This window comes from Panthera leo, chromosome A3 (genome assembly GCF_018350215.1).
Source record: "Panthera leo isolate Ple1 chromosome A3, P.leo_Ple1_pat1.1, whole genome shotgun sequence".
NCBI classification, from domain to species: domain Eukaryota; kingdom Metazoa; phylum Chordata; class Mammalia; order Carnivora; family Felidae; genus Panthera; species Panthera leo.
The window spans coordinates 59,275,092-59,298,655 of NC_056681.1; the positions used below are offsets into that span (position 1 = coordinate 59,275,092).

Here is a 23,564-nt window from a genome sequence, read left to right on the forward strand (position 1 = left end):
TCTGGAATTCTTAAGGTGGTGAGGAGGACCCCTCCCCTGAAGGCATTCTGGAATACCTGGTACTGGACACTGAGCATCTTCTCCCACCCCACCCCCTTCCCAGAAAGAGAAAGGAAATGGAGGTACAGATTGCAGGAAGAGATTGTGGATAAAGAAGGCTTTTCATCCTGGTGCAAAGGTTCAGAGAGCCCAGATGGAGGAGTGGCCCTGGAGGACAGGGAGGCAATGGGAGGATGGCTGGGAGATAATTCTGGGGCAGAGTGATGCTTATCTCTTCTTTTGTGGGGGCTGTAGCAGCCAGCAGCATATGCTGTGACCATGGGTGTGGGGAGTAAATGGGTCCATTGGGTTGGGCTGCTTTGAGGAATCCTAATGGTTGAGGCACTGGGCTGAGCAGTCATGAGCAGCTATCAGGGACTGGCCTGGGTGGGTGCTCAAGCACCCTACGGTCCTAAGGTTGATGCAAGCAGATGCCAGAGGTGGCTCTGAATCCCTAGGAGGGATCCCAACTGCATTAGATTGCAGTCCCTCCATTTGCATTGTCACAAGCCTTTCCCGTTTGGCAGCAAGCCATAGGGCCTGGAAGAAATTCAATTCAGGTATTAATTGAGCACCTACTATGTGCTGAGCATGTGTTAGAAACTGTGTGTATAGCATATACCTAGACAGCTGGGGTCCATGCCCTCAGGCCCTCGTGCCCTTTTGGTGTTTTAATATCTGGGCAGGAAGACATATTAAATCAGAAATTATGAGTAAGGATTGGTTCAGGGGTGAAGCACAGCTCCCTAGAGGAGAATGTCAAGGAAAATCTTCCATGTGTGGGCCAACAGAGTCCCTGTGGAGAACCTTCTAAGTTAGACCAGAGAAGCACTATGCTCCTCGCACCCCTGCCACAGTAGAAGAGAGTGGAACAGTCCATTCCTAAAGAAGTCACTCATAGGGGCGCCTGGGTGGCGCAGTCGGTTGAGCGTCCGACTTCAGCTCAGGTCACGATCTCGCGGTCCGTGAGTTCGAGCCCCGCATCGGGCTCTGGGCTGATGGCTCAGAGCCTGGAGCCTGCTTCTGATTCTGTGTCTCCCTCTCTCTCTCCCCCTCCCCCGTTCATGCTCTGTCTCTCTGTCTCAAAAATAAATAAACGTTAAAAAAAAAAAAAAAAAAAAAAAAGAAGTCACTCATGATCCAGAAGGATTTCATACAGTGTTTTTACTTCAGGTTCCAGTCACGCCTTCTCATCCTTTGAGAGAATATTCACAGGAATGTTCAGGAACAGAGTCTCCTTACTAGTCAATTTACCTTCTCTCATCCAGTAACTCTTCAAAAGACACAGCCTTCACTTCACTTCTGGGGCAGCTCCTCCTAGCCAGCCCTTCTTGTAGCCACTGGGTCACCAACCCCTCCCTCTCTCTTTCCTCTTCTGGGTAGTCTGGTCCACAGAATCCTACCTCCTCTCAGCCTTCAATTTCAGTAGACAGCCATTAAGTTCATCACAGTCCACTCAGATGAGGAGGACAAGGGGGCACATTGGGTCCCACTGGTAGAGCATCTGCTAGCCCCTGACAGGCTCTTGCCCTGTTGATATCCTCTTCCCCCTCACATTTCATAGCATTAGTACTTTGCTAAAAGAATCCCTTCCCTGAAAACTCCCGGACTCATTCTATGAAGCCAGCATTACTTTGATTCCCAAACCAGACAGACACCCCACAAAAAAGGAGAACTACAGGCCAATATCCCTGACGAACATGAATGAAAAAATTCTCAACAAGATACTAGCAAATCGAATTCAACAGCATATAAAAAGAATTATTCACCATGATCAAGTGGGATTCATTCCTGAGCTGCAGGGCTGGTTCAGTATTCGCAAATCAATCAATGTGATACATCAAATTAATAAAAGAAAGGATAAGAACCATACAATCCTGTCAATAGATACAGAAAAAGCATTTGACAAAATACAACATCCTTTCTTAATAAAAACCCTCAAGAAAGTCAGGATAGAAGGAAACATACTTAAACATCATAAAAGCCATATATGAAAAGCCCACAGCTAATATCATCCTCAATGAGGAAAAACTGAGAGATTTCCCCCTGAGATCAGAAACATGACAGGGATGTCCACTCTCACCACTTTTTTTTTTAATTTTTAATGTTTATTTTTGAGAGAGAGAGAGAGCAGCAGCAGAGCATGAGTGGGGGAGGGGCAGAGAGAGAGAGGGAGACACAGGATCTGAAGCAGGCTCCAGGCTCTGAGCTGTCAGGACACAACTCGATGTAGGGCTCAAACCCACGAACCGTGAGAACACGACCTGAGCCAAAGTCGAATGCTTAACCAACTGAGCCACCTAGGTGCCCCTCACCACTGTGGTTTAACATACTGGAAGTCCTAGCATCAGCAATCAGACAACAAAATGAAATAAAAGGCATCAAAATAGGCAAAGAAGTCAAACTTTAACTTCTCGCAGACGACATGATACTCTACATAGAAAATCCAAGAGATTGCACCAAAAGATTCCTAGAACTGATACATGAATTCAGCAAAGTCACAGGGTACAAAATCAATGTAAAGAAATCAGTTGCATTTTTATACACCAATAATGAAGCAACAGAAAGAGGAATAAAGAAACGGATCCCATTTACAATTACAACGAGAACCATAAAATACCTAGGAATAAACCTAACCAAAGATATAAAAAGATCTGTATGCTGAAAACTATAGAAAGCTTATGAAGGAAATTGAAAAAGACACAAAGAAATGGAAAAACATTCCTTGCTCACGGATTGGAAGAATAAATATTGTTAAAATGTCAATACTACCCAAAGCAATCTACACATTCAATGCAATCCCAATCAAAATTGCACTGGCATTCTTCCTAAGCTAGAACAAACAATCCTAAAATTTTTATGGAACCACAAAAGACCCCGAATAGCCAGAGCAATCTTGGAAAAGAAAACCAAAGCGGGAGGCATCACAATCCCAGACTTTAGCCTCTACTACAAAGCTGTAATCATCAAGATAGTCTGGTATTGGCACAAAAACAGACACATAGACCAATGGAATAGAATAGAGAACCCAGAATTGGACCCACAAATGTAGGGCCAACTAATCTTTGACAAAGCAGGAAAGAGTATCCAATGGAAAAAAGACAGTCTCTTTAACAAATGGTGCTGGGAGAACTGGACAGCAACATGCAGAAGAATGAAACTAGATCATTTTCTTACACCATTCACAAAAATAAACTCAAAATGGATGAAAGACCTAAATGTGAGACAGGAAACCATCAAAACCCTAGACGAGAAAGCAGGAAAAAACCTCTCTGACCTCAGCTGCAGCAATTTCTTACTCGACACATCTCCAAAGGCAAGAGAATTAAAAGCCAAAATGAACTATTGGGACCTCATCAAGATAAAAAGCTTCTGCACTGCAAAGGAAACAATCAACAAAACTAAAAGGTGACGGACAGAATGGGAAAAGATATTTGCAAATGACATATTGGATAAAGGGCTAGTATCCAAAATCTATCAAGAATTTTCCAAACCCCACACCCGAAAAACAAATAATTCAGTGAAGAAATGGCAGAAGACATGAATAGACACTTTTCCAAAGAAGACATCCAGATGGCCAACAGACACATGAAAAGATGCTCAATGTCACTCATCATCAGGGAAATACAAATCAAAGCCATGCTGAGATACCATCCCACCCCGGTCAGAGTGGCTAAAATGAACAAATCAGGAAACTACAGATGATGGCAAGGATGTGGAGAAATGGGAACCCTCTTGCACTGCTGGTAGGAATGCAAACTGGTGCAGTTGCTCTGAAAAACAGTGTGGAAGTTCCTCAAAAAATTAAAAATAGATCTACCCTATGACCCAGCAATAACACTGCTAGGAATTTACCCAAGGGATACAGGAGTGTTGATGCATGGGGGCACTTGTACCCCAATGTTTATAGCAGCACTTTCAACAATAGCCAAATTATGGAAAGAGCCTAAATGTCCATCAACTGATGAATGGATAAAGAAGAGGTGGTTTATATATACAATGGAATACTACTTGGCAGTGGGAAAGAATGAAATATGGCCTTCTGTACCAACACGGATGGAAGTGGAGAGGGTTATGCTAAGTGAAATAAGTCAGTCAGAGGAGGACAGATATCATATGTTTTCACTCATATGTGGATCTTGAGAAACTTAACATAAGCCCATAGGGGAAGGGAAAGGGGGGAAATAGTTACCAACAGAGAGGGAGGGAAGCAAACCACAAGAGACTCTTAAATACAGAGAACAAACTGAGGGTGCATGGGGGGTAAGGGAGAGGGGAAAATGGGTGATGGGCATTGAGGAGGGCAGTCATTGGAATGAGCACTGAGTGTTGTATGTAAGTCAATTTGACAATAAATTATATTAATAATAATAAAAAAAAGAATCCCTTCCCCTTCCTTGACATTGAATCCTATGTTGCCCACTAGGCACCCTTCTCTTCTTCTAAATCTAAGGCAGCAGGGTTTAGTGGTACATGGCCACCCCAGGTACAGACTACATCCCCTGAGTGTGGCCTTGTTGCTGATTTCTCTCCAAGGGAGGGAAGCAATGCTTGCCATTTCCAGGCCCAGGCCTTAACACACTGTGTGTGCACCTCACCAAGCTGGAGCATAGACTGGTGGAAACTCAGCATTGACAGCGCAGGGTATAGTGGGGCAACGATTTTCAGGGTCCTGTATCTCTGAACGGCTCAAGGAACAGAGCTGCTCCATTGATCTGGGTCATCCACATTGGAACTGTAAGCTAGAGAGAAAAACTTACTTGTTCTTCAAATCACAATATTGTTGGGTCTCTCACTCTAAGTAAAACAAGTCTCATTACCCAGAGGTCTCTTTTGTTTTCTAGTTCAGTGGGAGTAGACCCTATCCCCTGATAAAAAGGTACATTTTACAGTGCTGTCCATCACTCAAGTGCCAATCAAGCATAAAACAACTCTCCCGCAAATGTTCCTCACACTTGTTCCACTGTTTGAGGTCAGGATGAGTTTTCCCTGGGAAATGGTGACAAGTGGTAACTCTTCCCTTGGCCACCTCTCTTTCTGAGTGTGTAGCCACATAGTCTACTGCCCACTGCCCAGTGCTCCAGTGTCCCTATAGCTGCTATGCGGTGAAAGCCTCTTGTCCTGGGCTCTGCTTTATTACAGCAATTTCCTAAGTTCCATTTCACCAACGTCTGGAAGACAAAGACTGAGAGTATAAATAATGTAAGTCCTATTATCTTCTCCTTCAGGGTTTCTATTGATCGTGACTTAATCTCTTGAGGCAAATTGATGGTTTTAATATTAAACTGAAATGCTAGGAGTCAGCAAAGAGATCAGACAATCGAACAAAAAATAAAATTGTCCAGAGGTGGAACTTTTCCAACCCTCTGAAGGGGTTTGTTTGGGTCAGCCACATCTATTTCTTTCAGAGATTGAGATATATAGGAAAAATATCTTTATAAATACTAAGAAAGCCAAAGTGTCTAAACATGTTGAATTGGAAAAGAATTTGAGAGCCCAAGCAGAGGTGGGGGAGGTCCCTACTCAACCTCCCCCAATTTACCCAGAACCCTCTCTTGACCCCTAAATAAGAAGTGGTCCTGGCATTACTCGGCTGCAGCGAATTCTTGCTTCCCTCTGTTCTTGTACTAGGTACATCATCTCTACCTAGCAAGTCCAGGGCTGAGGTGGCAGGCATTATAGCTTCGTAACTTCCTGTAGAACTCAACCCTCCACCCTCATCCCATCCCACTCCTGCACACAGCCAAGGGCTAATTCTGTGTCCCTGAGAGACAGCTGGCAATGGTGAGTCATGAGCTATAGATATTGGAGCCAGTTACACCTGGGTTTGAATTCTGACTCTGCCATTTACTGAAAGATCTTGGACAAGAATTTAATACGTATGAGTGTCAGTTTTCTCATGGCCTAGAGATAATACTTTTACCACAGTAGAAACTAACCAGCTGTTCACCAAATCTGCCTCTCCTTCTAGGCTCTCACAAATAGTGACAGGCAGAGGTGGAATTTGAACCCCTGGCAGTCTTGCTGCCAAGTCATGCACACTGTCCATATATCTCAACTATGGCTGGTCATAGCACCTCAACATGTGCCATAGCTTCATCTCCAAGTTACTTGAATTTAGCCTCACTCGTTTCAACAAGTGTTATCTAGCCCAGCAGGAAGGTTGTGCATGTGTGTGGGGGCTGGGGTGGAAAAGCAGGAGGAAACCACCCTGCAACACACCCTGCCCTCTGGTCAGACTAGGCTACTTGTAGTCAGTCTTTTGAACATGCCCTGAATCTTCCCACTTTCCCGCCTTTGTTATTCTGTCAGGGATGCTCTTTTCCATTGCCACCTATAGAAATCTTACAGATACTTCAAGAATCAATTCAAGGGGTGCCTGGGTAGTTCAGTCTGTTAAGCGTCTGACTTCAGCTCAGGTCATGATTTCATGGTTCATGGGTTCAAGCTCTGCATCGGGCTCTGTGCCGACAGCTCAGAACCTGGAGCCTGCTTCAGATTCTGTGTCTCCCTCTCTCTCTGCCCCTCCCCTGCTCACATGTTGTCTCTCAAAAATAAATAAACATTAAAAAAAAAGAATCAATTCAAGAACCACCTCTCTCTTTGATCTTCCTGGACACAATCTCTGTGCTTCCACATAAATTCATTTGCAAATTATTATTTTTTTACACAATTAACACCCACTGTAAAAATTACCAATATAGTTGAAGCCCTGCTGTGGCTCCCTGGTTTGTGTCAATTTTCCTACCTCAGGAATCACTGCTCTCCTAAATTTGGTATTTGTTCTCACAATAGTATTCAACTTATATCTTTCCATAAAAATCATCTTGCTTGTTTCACTCAACATCATGATTTTAAGACTCTTCTAACATCATGCAAATGTTCATTTATATGAATATTATATTTATTTCTTCTCTTCTCATGGACATCTTGGTTCTTTCCAACTCTTTTGCTCTAAGAAACTATGTGAACACTCTTGTACCTGTGTTCTCATGGATTTGCAAGAATTTCCTCTGGTAAATCGGTATCATGAAGGATAACTTGGCAGTTAAGACTTATAAGGCCATAATATGATTAAGATGTAAACCCAGAAAGGTAAAATAAACCTTTGGGGCTAGTATACTTCTTATAGGAATATCTGAAGGTCTCAGGAAGGCAGCTGTGAGACTGAAAAACTGGGCAGCAATCTTTGTCACCCTCTAGGACCAGGGGGCAAGAACTGGAGTGTAGGGTGTGCAATGAAGGAACCCATGAAAAACTCTCAACTATTTCATTAAGGTCCCCAAAGAACTATACTGTAAGAATAAGGGTAAGTAATAAAAAACCAAGATAAATAGCAATCGTGAAACATACATAAAGGGAAGCTAGATTATTTACTTATCAGAAAGACTCTAAAAATATCTATTCTTAATAGGTTAAAGGAGAAAAATGACAAGATTGAGAATTTCGCCAGAGAGCTAGAAAATATGAAATTAGCAAATAGAAATTCTGGCACTGAAAAATATAATAACCCTAATTAAGAACTCAACAGGTAGCGTTTTAAAAGTTTTTTAAGGTTTTTTTTTTTTGAGATAGAATGCATGGGAGGGGCGGGGTGGGGAGGGAACCCCAAGCAGCCTCCACACATAGTGCGGAGCCCAATGTGGGGCTCAAACTCACTAACCATGAGATCTTGACCTGAGCTAAAATCAAGAGTCAGAAGCTTAGCTGACTGAGCCATCCTGGCACCCCTCAGCAGGTGGCTTTAATAACATAAGAGACACAGCTGAAAAGAGATTTAGTGAACTGGAAGACAGACTAAAAGATAATATCCATAATGAATATCAGAGAGACAAAACAATATGGGAGATATATAGATTGCAGTGAAAAGAACTAATATGGGGCCCCTGGGTGGCTATCAGTTAAGTATTTGACTCTCGATTTCGGGTCAGGTCATGATCTCATGGTTTGTGAGCTTGAGCCCTGCATTGGGCTCCATGTGCACTCTTTCTCTCTTTCAAAATACATAAACAATTAAAAAAAGAACAAATATAAATGTGATTGGAGAAAAAAGAGTGAGAAAGTATGTGTTACTATTATTTAAAGAGTAAGAGAAGATCTTCTGCGTCATCTACTCCTTCAAATGATCTTGGGAGGCCTGGAAGTCACATCCTGTTTACAGAGGAGGTGCCTAAGAAGGTAAGGGGCCTAAGACTCATGGAATTGTTAGACATTAACTTAGTGCTATAACCTCAAGGCCCTGGTCAGCCATAGAGAAGCAGCTCTCATAAGGGCAAGTTGCTCTGGTACCATTTGTGTCATGAAATCATCTTTGATTTCATCTTTGAAGTGTAATTAGAGCCAATGCTTACTGAGCGCTATGTACCACTATGCTAAGCCCCTTACTAAAACAGGTGGTCTCCCCAGTCATCACAAAAATTATGTGAAGGTACTATCATTACCAACTACACTTTACCATGGAGGAGAATGAGGCATAGAGAAGTGACCAGCCCATAGTCCTCCAGCTAAAAGGGGGAAGGGTCAGGGGCGCCTGGGTGGCGCAGTCGGTTAAGCGTCCGACTTCAGCCAGGTCACGATCTCACGGTCTGTGAGTTCGAGCCCCGCATCAGGCTCTGGGCTGATGGCTCGGAGCCTGGAGCCTGTTTCCGATTCTGTGTCTCCCTCTCTCTCTGCCCCTCTCCCGTTCATGCTCTGTCTCTCTCTGTCCCAAAAATAAATAAAAAACGTTGAAAAAATTTAAAAGGGGGAAGGGTCAGAATATGAAGCCAGACAGTCCTCTCAATTCTCAGTAATAACAAGATAGCTGAGGCACGTGAAAACAATACCAAAACCAACACATTTAAAAAATATATATCCTGTTATTTTAAAAATACATCTTATCCCACCCCCAAGACTCCCCAACAAGAAATGAAAATGCTATGCCTATGCTACTTTATTTTTTACACAACTGAATATTCTGGAGAATACAGAGCAAGGGAATTATCTTTAAGTATTGTTCACGGAAAGAAATTTGACATTTGTTCAAAATAATTGCTCGATTTCCTTATCTGATCCAGTTTCTCTTTGCCACTGAATTCTGCAAAAGAAGAGAAAAATGTACCACTTGGAACAAATCATTATCAGAATCAAGACGAGACCGGCGGGTATGTTATTATATAACGTATTTTAAAATTATGCCTCAATTGGACAAGTCATAAATGCCCCAAAACTGTACTTATTTATCTTTGCTGTATCTAATTAGGCCATTCGGTCTGTGTGAGTGCTGTGGCCTCTGTGAACATCTTCCCCCACCCTCACCTGGAGAGCTCTGTTTCCCAGCATCTGGACAGCTTTCTCAGGCACCTAGGCCTGCCCAGGCTTTAGCTGCTGCCAGCAGGTCAGGATCAGGCTCTAGGAAGGAAACTGTGACACCTCCGAAGGACAGCCACCTGATGCCCCTGGGACCACACAGGGGAGACAGAGACAGAGGAGGCCCAGAGCTGCCCTCGTACATGGACTTCACTTCCACAGGCTTGGAGGCCAACGAATCTCCCCAGATTTAAACTGGGTCTCAGAACACTGCTGAATGGACAGAGTAGCCTTGCCTGGCTGTACTCAGAGATGTGCCCACTATAAGGTACCCCCACCTCCCCTGCCAAGCCTTCCAGGGTGGCTTTTCCCTCATCAGAAGAGTCAGGTGAGAAGTCCTGGGGATCAGCTGGGCCGTGTGGGGTTCTCACTCCCTCACAGCTACTGCTGGAGCCAACACACCTGCAAAGAGCTGGCAGGCAGCAAAGCCTGCATTGTGTGCTTGGGACAGCCTATCAGGCTGCAGTGGAGGTCTCTGCAGTGTGGAGAGCAGGGAAGGGAGGGGGGTGGGCGGCCCTCAGAGCTTCCCTGTGGCCCACCTCTTCTTGAACTACCACCGCTCTGGCTGCCTCTCACTCCCCTTCAGTCAGACACAACACTTGCTAGGAGGAGAAGACTGCAATGGGGCTGACCTTGGACTATCCTACTGGGTGTTGGCTTCAGTGTTTCTTCCATTCCTTGGCTGGAAAAAAAAAACGGAGCAGCTTACAGATACTGAGACAAAACTGCCTAGAACCTGTTTCTGGGCTTCAGATCCTTCCTCAGCTGGGCCTTATGGCCTTGTTCTCCTAACTGGGATGTCAGCAGCCCCCTTGGGAGTTCACCTGGTAATCCCTAGCCCAGGGCTGGTAGTAGGTCACCTGTGGCAGTGCTCCAGGACCCTTGCTGATCCTACAGCCCACTGTCCCCGCCCCACCATTCCACCACCCCCAGCCTCTATTTATGTGGTGGGATGGTCTTCAAACCATTTATCACAGGACTTCTCACCCTAAAGACATCATAGAGCCCACTGTTTCTCAAAGCACTTTCTGGAGAATAACCACTAATAGGTCATGCAGGCAGCATGGAGGTGGAAGAACTTCCTTGATCAAACAAGTTGGGAACTACAGGTTGTTTCCTGAAGGACACACCTGTGTACACTGTAAACCTCTGAGAGTGTTGGGTGCCGTGTTTTCCAATCTTGTCTGATCTTTGCAGAGTTACCTCTTGGCGAACCTCTTAGTGACCCACAGAAGGCAGTTTGAGGGCCATGGGTCTAGTCTGATTCATAGTCTGATTTTTTGATGCAAACAATTGAGGATCTAAGGGATGAAGCATAGCTAGCCAGTGGAGGATCACAAACACAGTTTCTGACTCTGTGACCTTTGCAAGAGGCTCGGAGATCCCAGGGCAGGAGGAGAGGATGGAGATTATACTACTTCCAGTGCATTTGGGGGCCACGTATCCTGACCTTTGTGCTCAGGGTCACAGACTCCAATTCCGGTTGGCCCCATGTCTGTCCATCAGCAGTACTCTCGCCTCCCACCCACAGTCCCAGAGCCCTGGTTTCTCAGCCTGGGTCCTTCTGGACTCTTTCCTTTATAAACATCAAGCATCTAGGAGGAGACTTTGAGAGTTACCCCTAAGTAAAGGATGAGATAGTCCCCATAATTATTCACCAGCTTGCTGGGCTATGCTTATTTTGCAGGAACTCATAATTGGGTGACAGGGGGGAACTGGGGTTAAAAACAGAGAAAAAGAAATGTGTTATACCCTGAAAAGGAAAAATGGTCGTCCCAAGGTGGCAGTGTGATCCTGCAACATAAAAACACAAACCATTATGTAACCACTTTGTGCCAAAGGTCTTCTGAAGATGTCTATGACAGCAGTTTTCAAAGTGTGGTCCCCAGACCAGAAGCATCAACAACACCTGAGAATTCTTTAGAAATGGCTATTCTCAGGTCCCTACTGAATTTTAACAAAGTCCCAAGGTATCTACGATTCATGGTCAACCTTGAGAAGCACTGGTTTGTGCCGTCTGCAATACCTCTCCCCCAGTTTATACAACTGGTATTTGAGCCCCTGAACCACATAAAGCAAATCCTCAGGAACAGATGGCTCTAGGTGACTCATCTGCAAGAATGGAGATGAAATATAAACAGCCAGAAGCATTGCCCCATGATTCCTATCTGCCTCAGGACAAGCTCAGGAAAACCTGAAATTAAATGCTCAGCCTCAGAGATGATTTTCAGGGGCATACTGTGAGGCCAGTTCTTTCAGAAGAGATCTGAAGGGGCTATAAGACTGCCTAGCTCCAAGCACTTCCTGTCCTTCCCTTGTAGGTCTTTGGGAGTTTTGTTCTCCACGGGGGCTTACCTACCTTCTTGGTGAAATCTCCTGCATCAGTCCTCGAATCCTGTGAAGGAGGGAGGCACAGGTTACTTTAACAGGAACCACATCTCCCAGGCTTGCCGTTGTTCTGCTGTGACCCTGCACCTCCCTGGCTCCATCCTCACTAATCTTTAGGTAGCCAGAAACCAGGTTCAAAAAAGCAGTTCAGGGGAAGGGCTAACCATGGGTAGCCAATTGTAACTTCCTGTTCAGGAAGGCAAGCATGTTTTCTTGAGGTAACATTTGTGTCCAGGACACAATGTTAAGTTGGCTTGCTCTTCCCAATAGCCTCAACTTGAAACTGACCCTCAGTTTGGGCAAATTTTCAAGGTTAAGCCATGGCAGCTTCGTCAGCTGTCTCTACTTGTGGGTCTGGCATAACAAGGATCAGGCTCAGTCTGGAAGGTTGCAGTCAGCAGTGGATCAGACGAGACAAACTGTTGCCTGTGCGTAAGATGACCAACCAATTTTCCAGGACCTGAGCAGCTTCCTGGGGATCTTGGGATTTTCAAAACTAATACCAGGAAGGTCCTGGGCAAACTGGGATGAGTTTCAGCATTCAAAAGAAATGTTCTCGGGGAACCTGGCTGGCTCAGTCTGGCCAGTATGTGACCCTTGATGTTGGATCTCTGAGTTTGAGCCCCACCTTGCGGGTAGAGATTGCTTAAAAAAATATATTTTTGAAAAAGAAATTTTCTTTCTTTTCTTTTTTTTGCAGGGGGGGCTACCATGCAACAAAATCTTGATTAGCATTTTGAACAATTATAGCTATTACTGAAACCGGTAATTTCTAAATTATAAAAAACGATTTTTAAAGAAACAAAATTCTGAGATACGGATAAAAGGGCAGGTGGGGGCAACAACGGAAAGCAAGGGGATCACCAAGGCAAACTCTTCCCGTCAAGAGAAGAGGAAAGGTCAGGGAAAGTAAAAACAACATGGAAACTAAAAGGAAACATAGGGATGGCGAGAGCAGAAGAGAACTTTGCACTAGCCCCCCACCGACCCACCCCCGGGGGGCTCTGCAGCCACTGGGTCGGGTTCCAGGGTTGGGGACTGAGGCACAAGGTGGGCCAGCTCTCCTCCCCAAGGTGGAGGCTTAGATTCAAAGACAGCATGCAAGCGCGTGCCTCCCCACCCCCACTCCCCCAGCGACCACATGCATCTGCCATGGTTAAGTGAACTTTGGGTGGCCTAAAAGAGAAAAACACCTACGCGCTGCTGCTGAAACCTTTTCATCCTTCGGTTGGTGAGCTGTGCGGCCAGGCGCATTAACGGGTGCACCGGCGGAAACCGCAACAGAGGGCGCAGGGAGGGTGGGACGCAGCCCTCTCCATTGCCCGCCTTACAGATAGTTTAATTTCCAGAATAAAGTCCATGTCAGAGCCTAAGCTTGAAATTTTATGTTTTCAATAAAGAATTGCTTGCCTTTATAGCAGTCCACAATTCCAACACATCACTTACAAATATTCCCTGAGGGTAAATCAGACTTTTATCTGCCTTAACGCCAAGCGTTCTGCCCTAGTATGGCGTGCAGTGTCCCAAAGAAGCAACCCAGTGCCAATCTCTTTTCGCTCCAGGTGTGCGCTCCTAGTCTACGGAAGGAGGCGGAAGGGCAGCGTCCATAACCCTCTCCCTAATGCCTTTGATTTTCCTGCACTTCTTGTCTGTGACCTTCCGGCACACACTCAGACATACATACCCGTGTCTTATATCTAGTTGTTGGGAATCCTCCCTGAACACTTTGGCTCAGAGTCAAGATTCATTTGTCTCACAAGAGTTTTCTTCTTCCAGTGTCCTTTCTCCCTTTGCAGTGCTCAAGGCCCTTCCTGAGAATATCCCCATCCTCACCTGATCCTCATTCCTAACCTATACTACAGCTGAGTCTTCGCCTCTTGGGGAAACAACACTTTGCTGTTTTGTTTGTTGTTGTTTTTTAAGGGTGTTCTTGAAGACTTGGAAAGCCTTGACTATATAAATAAGTGACTTTCTAATGGTAGAATTTCAGTTACTATGACAGAGCACCTGAATTAAGAATTTTATTCTATGACCTTCCTAATATTCCTCAAATCATACCCTGCAGAAATTCACTTACACAGCCTGCTTTTCAGGGTAACTCAAGTTTATAATAACAAAGTTAGAGGTAGTGCATGTTATTCCCATAGCACATACACATGGTAATGGTTATAGAAAGTGCAGCTCCATGGATCACTACTGGGGATATGGCACTTTACACTTCTCAAAGCATTTTTTTTAATTAAAACAAATAAGGCAGTATGATAAATGCAAATAGAGGTTAAGTATTTATGGGGCCTTTTAAAAACATTTATTGTAAGTGCATAATAAAAAGTTATTCTTCACTTATTTTTCCTTTTTGGTAATATATTCTCTAACTTTTCTGATGTGTCAGCCTCACATCACTTCCAGCCCAGACAGGGAGAGAGATAATATGCCGGAAGCCCCAGGAAAAACCTCTTTGAGAGCTATTATACAGACAGTGTCTGTAAGCCCCCTGCTTTTCTACTTATCTGCACATATTAGGTAGGGATAAAAGGCAAGCAGAGGAGAGTGACTTTTGTAGAAAGAGGAGTATGGTAAAATACTGACCCCACTTTTTAACTGGATGTGTTGGCTCCTGAGTTCTGGAGTAGTAAAATAAAAATTAAAAAAAAAAAAAAAAAAAAACTGAATAAGACAGGTTTTAGTCCTATTTTAGTAAGTTGATTTTAGTACAAGTTGATTTTAGTACAAGTGTCACTTGCTATAAATGTGAAAGTTACATGCCTGTGTTGCCAGGCTGGGCAGTACTCACCCTTTTGTCTATGTCTTGATTATCCTAGAAAGAGAACTGTGAGGGTAAGTTCCATGGCATTTTACTGGGGCAGGCAATTGACAAGGTTTTCAGTATAAGTTACACCAGGGACCTTACTGAATTTATCTGAATATTATAAAATAAATTGGCAATCTAAAAGGAAATCAATTAGACAAACTCAATAAGACTAGAGTTGATGCAGGGCCTACAAAAAAGCAAGTTGTCAGCAATACATCATTATTTTAAAACTAAATCTTATTTCACCTTTCTTTGGGAGAAAAACATGGTCTGTAGTACACACAAGCAATCCCCTAATCATGTGCCAGATAACCATCAAAGAGTTGAAATAAAATTAATGATTGCAATTTTTAATTTGTTGCTGGGTGTACCCTGGAATTCAGCTTTTTTAGGGTTGGTTCAAATCAACCAAATTCTTCCTCACCCCCACCTCCCCAAATGCTTTCTACATGAACTTCCAATCTCTTTGCAGAAAGCCCAACTTTTCATTTCTAAGTCCTTGTTAGAGCACCACCTTGCCCTTGTTGGCATGGATGACAGACAGGGATGGTTGCACAGGCAGCACACCCTACTCCAGGATACTGCTGTGAAGAAGACATCTTACAAAACAATAAATCAGGTTTCCATGCCCGCATTTTGTAAAATTGATTGAGGATTACTGTCAATGATATTGCAAATATGCTGATCTGGATAATATTGATCATTCACACCTCAATCACACTGAAATCTTCTTGAATCAACTCAAACTTCAATCCAGACAGAAATGAAAGTTGTTACTAATACTTCTAACTTGTTGCTGTTGATAAAATTACATCTTTCTGCAAACTGTGGAGAGTTTCTACATGGGAAGCAGCTGATACTTATGTATTCTACGCACACACACACACACACACACACACACCCGTCATGTATGTGTGAGTGTATGTGTGTTTTCTGGACACTTATTGGGCAAACAATCGTTTTTTGTGCCATATTCATCAGCTTTATACTGTTATGTTTCAGGCCAAAAAATAACAAGGAACATGAAGATGCTTTTCCAGGTGCTAGAACTCCATTCTCAACATTTCATATGCACCTTCCTTGCTTTAATTTTGTCTTTTTACATAAAAAAAATTTCAAAATGTACTTACCTATCTAATTTATGATTTTTTTCCTTAACTAGAACTTAAGTTGTTTTTTTTTAATTTTTTTTAATGTTTATTTATTTTTGAGACAGAGAGAGACAGAGCATGAACGGGGGAGGGTCAGAGAGAGAGGGAGACACAGAATCTGAAACAGGCTCCAGGTTCTGAGCTGTCAGCCCAGAGCCTGACGCGGGGCTCGAACTCACGGACCGCGAGATCGTGACCTGCGCTGAAGTCGGACGCTTAACCGACTGAGCCACCCAGGCGCCCCTAGAACTTAAGTTTCATGAGAGCAGGTAGTTTTGTTTATTTTGGCCACTACTGCACCTTTAGCACCTAACATATGGCGTGCTTCCAATGAATGTATTTTTCTGAATGGATGAATGGTAGAGCTGTGTTCATAAGAATCTATTGCCACCCTCCCATCTAAACTTCTGATCCCACCAGAAACACAAAACAGGAAGACTTTCCACAGGTGTCATTATTTGTAGAACATAACTCTGCTTTCTGAATTGCTTAAAGATAGAAGTCCCCTAGAGACACACACCTGGCTTTTCTGGAGAGCAGGACTGGAAGTGGACTTAGAGCCCAGGTAGCTCATCCAGACATGGGATAGTTGAGGGAACCAGAGCCCCAGGAAAGGAAGTGACATGCCACAGGTCATATTTTAATGCAGGAGCAAGACCAGGAAGAGCCACAATCTCTCTATCCATAGATTTAAAAATATTGATAGTTCTGTTCACTGAACAAGCCCTTGCTCTTCTACAACTGGTGATGACGAACAGGATCAGCTTTGGAACGATGGAGAAAGTGGAAGGAAATTCATTCCATGTGGCACCTTGCACTTGGGGAAACCTATAACCCAATTTAATACTGTAACTAGCACATGTGACTGCCACACTTCCACTTTTTCTGCTTATGTAGGGGACATCCTTGCAGCCTTCATTTGAGGGGTAGGGAAGCCCATTTGGTGTGAAGTGAACAGGCAGTGGCAAGGAGATAGAAAACTGAGTTTTCACCCTAAATTTTTGCTCTGGATATCAAGGCTATAAGATTAGTTTTGAAGATAAGAGAGGACAGTTGTCTTCAAACATATGCATAAGGATAAACTGAAAATAAGAAGAAATAGGCATGATATACTTATGAAGTATAAGCGAGAAAGTGATGTTTGAATCTTGAAGGATGGCCATTAGTGGCATCAGAGATAATGGTAACAGCTGGCACTTAAGTGCTGTCATTTACTGTGTTACTGTTGTAAACACTTCACAAATATTAAAGCCCTCAATCTTCACAATAACATGAGGCTATTATTCCCATATTACAGATGGGAAAACTGAGACACAGAGAGATTAACAAACTTGCCAAAGTTAAGTAGATCTGGGTGTTAAACCCAGGTACTTTGGTTTTAGAGTCTGAGCTGCGAACACAGCCTGCAAAAGCATTTTGGCTAAGGAAAAGCCTGTGCAAACAAACATATAAAGGCCTGGTGCACTTGGGGAATAGTGAACAGCTCAATGTGGCCAGGATATGGTATGCTGTGGCTTGGGGGAAGTGAGGAAGAAAAGATGTGCCTCAAGGTGAAAATATTCAGTGTATGCTAAGAGTCATGGACTCCACCCTAATACCACCCTCTTGTACTTTCCACTGAATCAAAAGTGGTTCGTTGTGGTTCCTATCGCTGTTAGGGTCTTTACATGAGATCTATTTACTTTGTATCCACTGAAACATTACTGTTGTGGTTCCTATCACTGTTAGGTCATTTACATGAGATGATTGTTTTGAAGAACTATTATATTGTAGTATATCAATTTGTAACATACACCATGATATGTCACAATATACATAATATAATTATATATGTATGTATTATGATAATAATTATAAGAATATACATGAACTACCAATATTTTATGGTATTTTATATATGACAGATTCACTTGTTATTTCCTAAAACTACATTCTTACACATGTATTTAGACATACACACAGATTTCTCCTGGAGGTACCAAAAAACTGTGCTTCTTACAGATATCAATTATGATATAAACATGTGAATTGTTATAACTTAAAGAATAATTATATGCATATAACTGTTTTACCTTAGTTTGCCAAGAAAGAGTTGCCCCATATGCCAGCCACTAAAGAAAAATATGAAAAATGAATCAAAGATAAGTCTAAATTCGAATCAAAGATAAGTCTAAATTCCTTAGTCAATAGAAATCTATTACAACACATATAAAACTCTAAAACTGTCCCATTTATGAACCTTGCATTACCTTCTCACACAGTGGCAGTGAATTTCAACACAACTCTCAGGATGCCTTAAATGAGGCTATGAAAATGGCAATATGAGTTCCTGCTGCAGCCAAGAATCTGATCTTAAAATAGTTTTAAGTGAACATTATCCACATGATATTTTCAAGGCCAAGATGAAATAAAAATCGCACATTACTGAATAGCAGCGTACCTCAAGCTGCATGATATCCAAGTCATCTGGGGAATCAGCTAGAGGTCGAGGAAATCCTATTATGAGAAATCACAAAAATATTAATTAGAGAAAAAAGTTCATAGCATTAACTTTTAAATCTTTACATTGAAAAACATACAGAGATTCTAGAAATACAATATTTTAAAAAGGATTTACAAAGAAAACACATTTCTACCTACAACAGTAAAAGTGAGATTTGTACTAAAATTAATTAAACACAATTCCTTTTTTAATTTACCAGGAGTTACCAACATAAGAGTTAGTAACTCAAGAGGGAAAAACTTAATTTGTATTTTTATGGAATTTATGGAGATAGCATATTAGGAGATGGTGTCAAGAAAGTGTGTGCATCAGAGTCAGTCTAGGAACTTTTAAGAAGTACAGATACTTGTTCTTCTGCTTCATCAGACTTTTCAGGGGTAGGTCTGGGCAAAGGTGTTACCAGCACACAGCTGCACCCTATGCCAGTCAGCCTCTACCTGGCCTAAATGAAGTCTCCATCTCGTTTGTACACGATGCAATACTTGGGGGAATAGCTAATACAGAAATTGGAGGAATCTGTTGGAGAGGTGAAATTAATGGGATAAATGTAAAACCCTGAACTTAGATTTTTTTAAATGTGGGACAGGGAATATTTGGCTCAAGAGTATATACATAATAACTCAGGCTAATGGTTACAAGTTACATGTGATCAGATTTCAGTTTAGTGTAAAGAAATTTTTGATGATTGGAGCCATTCAAAAATGCAAAGTAATTTGAACCAATCCTATAAGGATTTATTAACAGGTTCTGTGTTAACAGTACAAATGATAAAGACTATAGGAACCTTATCCTCGGGAAACAAAAAAACTTAAATAGGAAAAAGGGGGAGGTGGATATAAATATATAGATAGATAAATAAAAGGTAATAACAAATTCCCCAAAGTGTAATATAAACAAGATTCTATTGGACCCAAGAAGAGGCAGTTACTGGCTCTCTTAGGCTGGTAGTGAGTTGGGTGTCACTGAAAGTAATCAAACAGGGAAATCATAGATCCCTGCTTGCCATGAAAGGTTAAATTAGATGACCTCCAAGGTTCCTTGCAATGTCTAGGTTTTGCGATTATACTGTAAGACACAGCAAAACAAACATACTGCTTGAAATATATTTTCTGTTTGAATATATTTTCAAAACTTTTCTACACCCCTAAATCAAAATTCTAATGGAAAAGTCTGAAATTTTGAAATAGTCCACATTTCCAATTGGAGCTGCCACCACATGCCTCCCTGTATCATTTGGTGAATTACCTTGAAATTGGTAATGCATTCCGACTACTGATCCCATATCCCACCCTTGGTTCCCTGTAAAGGTACTGGTTTCTCAGAAGCTGGTGAAGCAATAGCCTTGTCCAGTCAGATCCTCGGACAGTGCCCAAGCCCACTAAGACTTGGGGCCTCTGCAGCTCTGTCTGGGATCCTGCCTCCAGGGAGCCCACAGAAAGGCCATGAAAATATTCCTTTTTCCTGTTTGCGTTCCTTTCCCGCCCCTCTTCAACTGTCCCTCAATCCCCAGTCCTCATGTCTGTAAACTCAATTTTACTGTATTCTCTCTTCAGAATTCCAGGAACACAGATGGCTAAGACATCGGGGTCTCCAGCTCATATCCCTCACAGTTTTAGCAGCTCGTCTTTGGGACAGCCCTAAGTCAGGAGCTGTTTAACGACAGTTCCACAAGGGAGTCATGTCCTTCGGTAAAAGGCTGCAGCATCTAGTTCTGTCCACCCTCTCTTAAAGGTTAGGGACAAATGGGAAGCCATTTCAAAAGGGTGGAAATGGAGGTAGGTGAGGGGATTATGTTGGACTCCTTCCAGGACCCAGAACCACCCTGAAGGATCAAGGGTTAGAGCTCAGCCCAGCTGGGGGTCTGATGAAGGGATCTCCTTACCTGAGGAGGGAATCTGTAGCATGCAGAAGCAATAGATGGCCAAGATGGAAACGAATTGAGGAGGAAGTTGTTTCATTTTCAAAGCCAGGTTCCTCTTTGCTGGCCATAGATGTGTGCTGCCCAGATAGGAGTTGAGCATTTCCTGAAGTTCCAAAGGCAGAGGCAATACTCTGCCCTGCATCTGATAGGTCCCAGTGGAGAAGGTGCCTTTGTTTGCAACGCCCGGGAGCCCGTTGGCTGAGAACCAATCAATTTTGCACAGGAGGACCCTGGCTTTCTCATAAATGTCACGCTGGGCCCTTATTTGTGGAATAATTCCTCCTGGGGTAGGCATTGTAGAGAATCATCTTTTTCAATCCAGCAATAAAAATAAAAAGTGGAGAGTCATAATTGTTATTCTATAGTGGTTTGAGAAACATTTCTGACTCTAGAAAGGCGTTTTCTCTTTTTTTAATCAAAGAACTGGATATAAATCTATACACTCCTGTGTGACGAAGTCTTATTTCCTAAGAAGCTGTTTATTTTCCACCATTAACAAAGGATGTTTTATAGTCTTTGGTGCAACTGAGAACAAAATTTGGAGTCCTGGATATAATATTACAAGAAACTCAAAAGTTCAAGTAGATATTTTAAAAATCATAGTTAGAAATTAGACTCCTTAAGGTTTGTCCAGACTCCTTTCTATGAATAAGTTAAATATTTCAAATAAAATCAGCATATAAGAAAACATAAGTGTTTAATTATAATAATAATAACAACAATAATAACATGTCATCTACTGAGCTTCTATTTAGGATTTCACTTAGGTTATTTTATGTAGTTCTCACAAAAGATCCGTAAGGAGTATATGATTATCCTAATTTTATGAATGGGAAAATTGAGGCTGAGAGAGAATAAGGAACTTGCCAAGGTTACCAAACCATAATGAATGCAGAGCAGGGATTTGGACTCAAGGATATCTGAAATCCAGTCATGTCTGTAAAAGTGTGGGATTTTAGTCAATGTGTTCACTTTTTTCTAAAAAGACCTTCCTTGATAGGGAATATATTCAATCTGTAGATTGCTTTGCGTCGTATGGGCATCTTATAATAGGGTATTATGCTAAGTGATATAAGACGAAGACAAATACTGTATGATTTCACTTACATGTGAAATCTTAAAAAATAAAACAAACAACCACCACAAAACCTAGAAACAGAAAGACTTATAAATACAGAGAACAAACTGGTAGTTGCCAGAAAGGAAGAGGGCAAAAGAGTGGGAGAAATAGGGGAAGGGAATTAAGAGGTACAAACCTCCAGTTACAATATAAATAAGTCATAGGATGAAAAGTATAGCAGAAGGAATATAATGAATAATATTATACTAATGTCATATGGTGACAGATGGTACTGTGGGGAACACTGTGTAAGGTATAGAGTTGCCAAGTCACTATATTGTACACCTGAAATTAATATAATATTGTGTGTTAACTATATTTCAATAATAAAAAAAATTTAACAGCCTCTTTGAGATTGGATATGGAATAGAAAGGAGAAAGAATGAAGTCTGCAGTCTTGCAAAAAGCACAACCTGTATAAGGCATATATCAAATAAATATCTTTTTTTCATTATGCGTATCTTTAATTTTTGCTCTTTTAAGGATTATGAGGCAACTAACAATTGTTGAATGTTTACAATGTATTTAAAACATGTTAATACTTTACCTAAGTCATCTTATATCATTTTTTTCAGTTAATGAAAGTTTTAAGAATAATTTTGTGTGGGAGTCACTCAGAATAAACACATAAACTGTTTAATTATGACTTAAAATGTGGTATTTTGCCAAAAAATTCTAATTCATAAGAGAGTGGGAATTATAAACTACTGTATAGCAATAATATTTTGCCTACTTCCTTAAGCCAGCAAAAAAATAGAGATTTCTATTTATTACAGTATTTACCACTTTAGTTCAAGGAGAATAAACTAAGGTCTTCAAACACCAGGAAGAGATGATATCTTTGTATTGAAATATACCCACTTCCCAACTGCAAGTCTTTACTGAACAAATGGAAAAAAATGAATGATTGCTTTTTGAACATAAACCACTTATCTATATGATATTAAAACACAATTACTTATGGACATTTTAGACACAACACACACATACTAGCAAAGGTTTGTGGCAGTTCTACTATCAATCAATAAGTATTGTTTAATATTTGGTCTATCTCTACCATGAACTAAGTGATCTATGCACAAACATACATTTTTCAAATAAACCTATGTGATAACTCTGGTTTATATCAAATTAATTTTATTTTGTACATTTTTCACACATTATTTCTCAGATATTTAGAATAAAAAATAAAAATATTTTTTAACTCATTATTTTTAAAAAGATTTTATTTCTAAGTAATCTCTACACCCAACATGGGGCTGGAACTCAAAACCCTGAGATCAAGAGTCACATGCTTCACCAACTGAGCCAGCCAGGTGCCCCTAAAAATATTATTTTTAATGCTAATTCAGAAATTGGATTATGCTGATATCCCAGAAATGGAATATGTTGAAGCCCTGATCCCCAGTGTGGCTATATTTGGAGATCGGGCCTTTAAGGAGATAATTAAGGCCAAATGAAGCATAAAGATAGGGCTCTAATCTGATAGGACTGGTATCTTTATTTTTTATTCAAAAAAAATTTTTTTTTAAATCTTTTATTTTTGAGAGAGAGAGAGATACAGAGTGCGAGTAGGGGAGGGGGAGCCTCCAGGCTCTGAGCTGTCAGCACAGAGCCCAACGTGGGGCTCAAAATCATGAACTGCAAGATCATGACCCAAGCCAAAGTCGAATGTTTAACTGACTGAGCCACCCAGGCGCCCCAGGACTGGTGTCTTTATAAGAGGAGGGAGACACGAGAATCCTTTCTCTGAGAGCACACAAAGAAAGGGCTAGGAGAAGACACAGTGAGAAGGGACTGTCTGCAACCTGAGGAGTGAGGTCTTATCCGAAACATTTTGCTAGCACTTCATCCTGGACTTCCAGAATCCAAACTGTGAGAAAATAAATTTCTGGTGTTTAAGCTACCCAGACTCTAGTCTTCAGAATGGTAGCCTGAGCAGACTAATACAAACACATGGGGGAGTGGGAGGGTTAGTCAGTTCAGGAGCCCTCCAAAAGTAAAATAATGAAATGAAAAGTGTAATGAAAGTTAGAAACTCTCAGTTTCAAATGATACGATTATCTACCCAGAAAATCCAAAATAATCAACTGGCAAATTAGTAGAATGAATGAGTTTACCAAAATGGCCTAATTAGCAAAACAAAACAAAACGAAACAAAACAAAACTATTTTTAGGAATAATTTTCTTGAACATAAACAAAAATAAATTTTAAAATGTATTAGGTGGGGCGCCAGAGTGGCTCAGTTGGTTAAGTGTCCAATTCTTGATCTCCACTCAGG

At 41.6% G+C, this 23,564-nt stretch overlaps 1 protein-coding gene across 7 annotated transcripts in view; it reads right to left on the reverse strand.

The window, feature by feature from the left end:
• Positions 1-8,956: 8,956 nt before the first annotated feature.
• The window catches only part of NMS (neuromedin S), a 45,981-nt gene continuing 31,373 nt past the window's right edge, over positions 8,957-23,564 (reverse strand). Inside the window, exons 3-10 of one of the 7 annotated variants that reach the window (XM_042931978.1) lie at positions 20,124-20,470; positions 18,179-18,234; positions 17,811-17,849; positions 14,570-14,593; positions 11,747-11,782; positions 11,140-11,181; positions 10,020-10,069; positions 8,957-9,115 (exon numbers count right to left, since the gene is read on the reverse strand). In XM_042931978.1, coding sequence (XP_042787912.1) covers positions 10,031-10,069; positions 11,140-11,181; positions 11,747-11,782; positions 14,570-14,593; positions 17,811-17,849; positions 18,179-18,234; positions 20,124-20,457 — 570 coding nt within the window. In that variant the 5' untranslated portion in view covers positions 20,458-20,470 and the 3' untranslated portion in view covers positions 8,957-9,115; positions 10,020-10,030. Of the gene's footprint in view, positions 9,116-10,019; positions 10,070-11,139; positions 11,182-11,742; positions 11,783-14,364; positions 14,400-14,569; positions 14,594-17,810; positions 17,850-18,178; positions 18,235-20,123; positions 20,471-23,564 lie in introns of those variants that run through there. The other 6 variants (XM_042931980.1, XM_042931982.1, XM_042931984.1 and 3 more) reach the window with 6 other exon arrangements.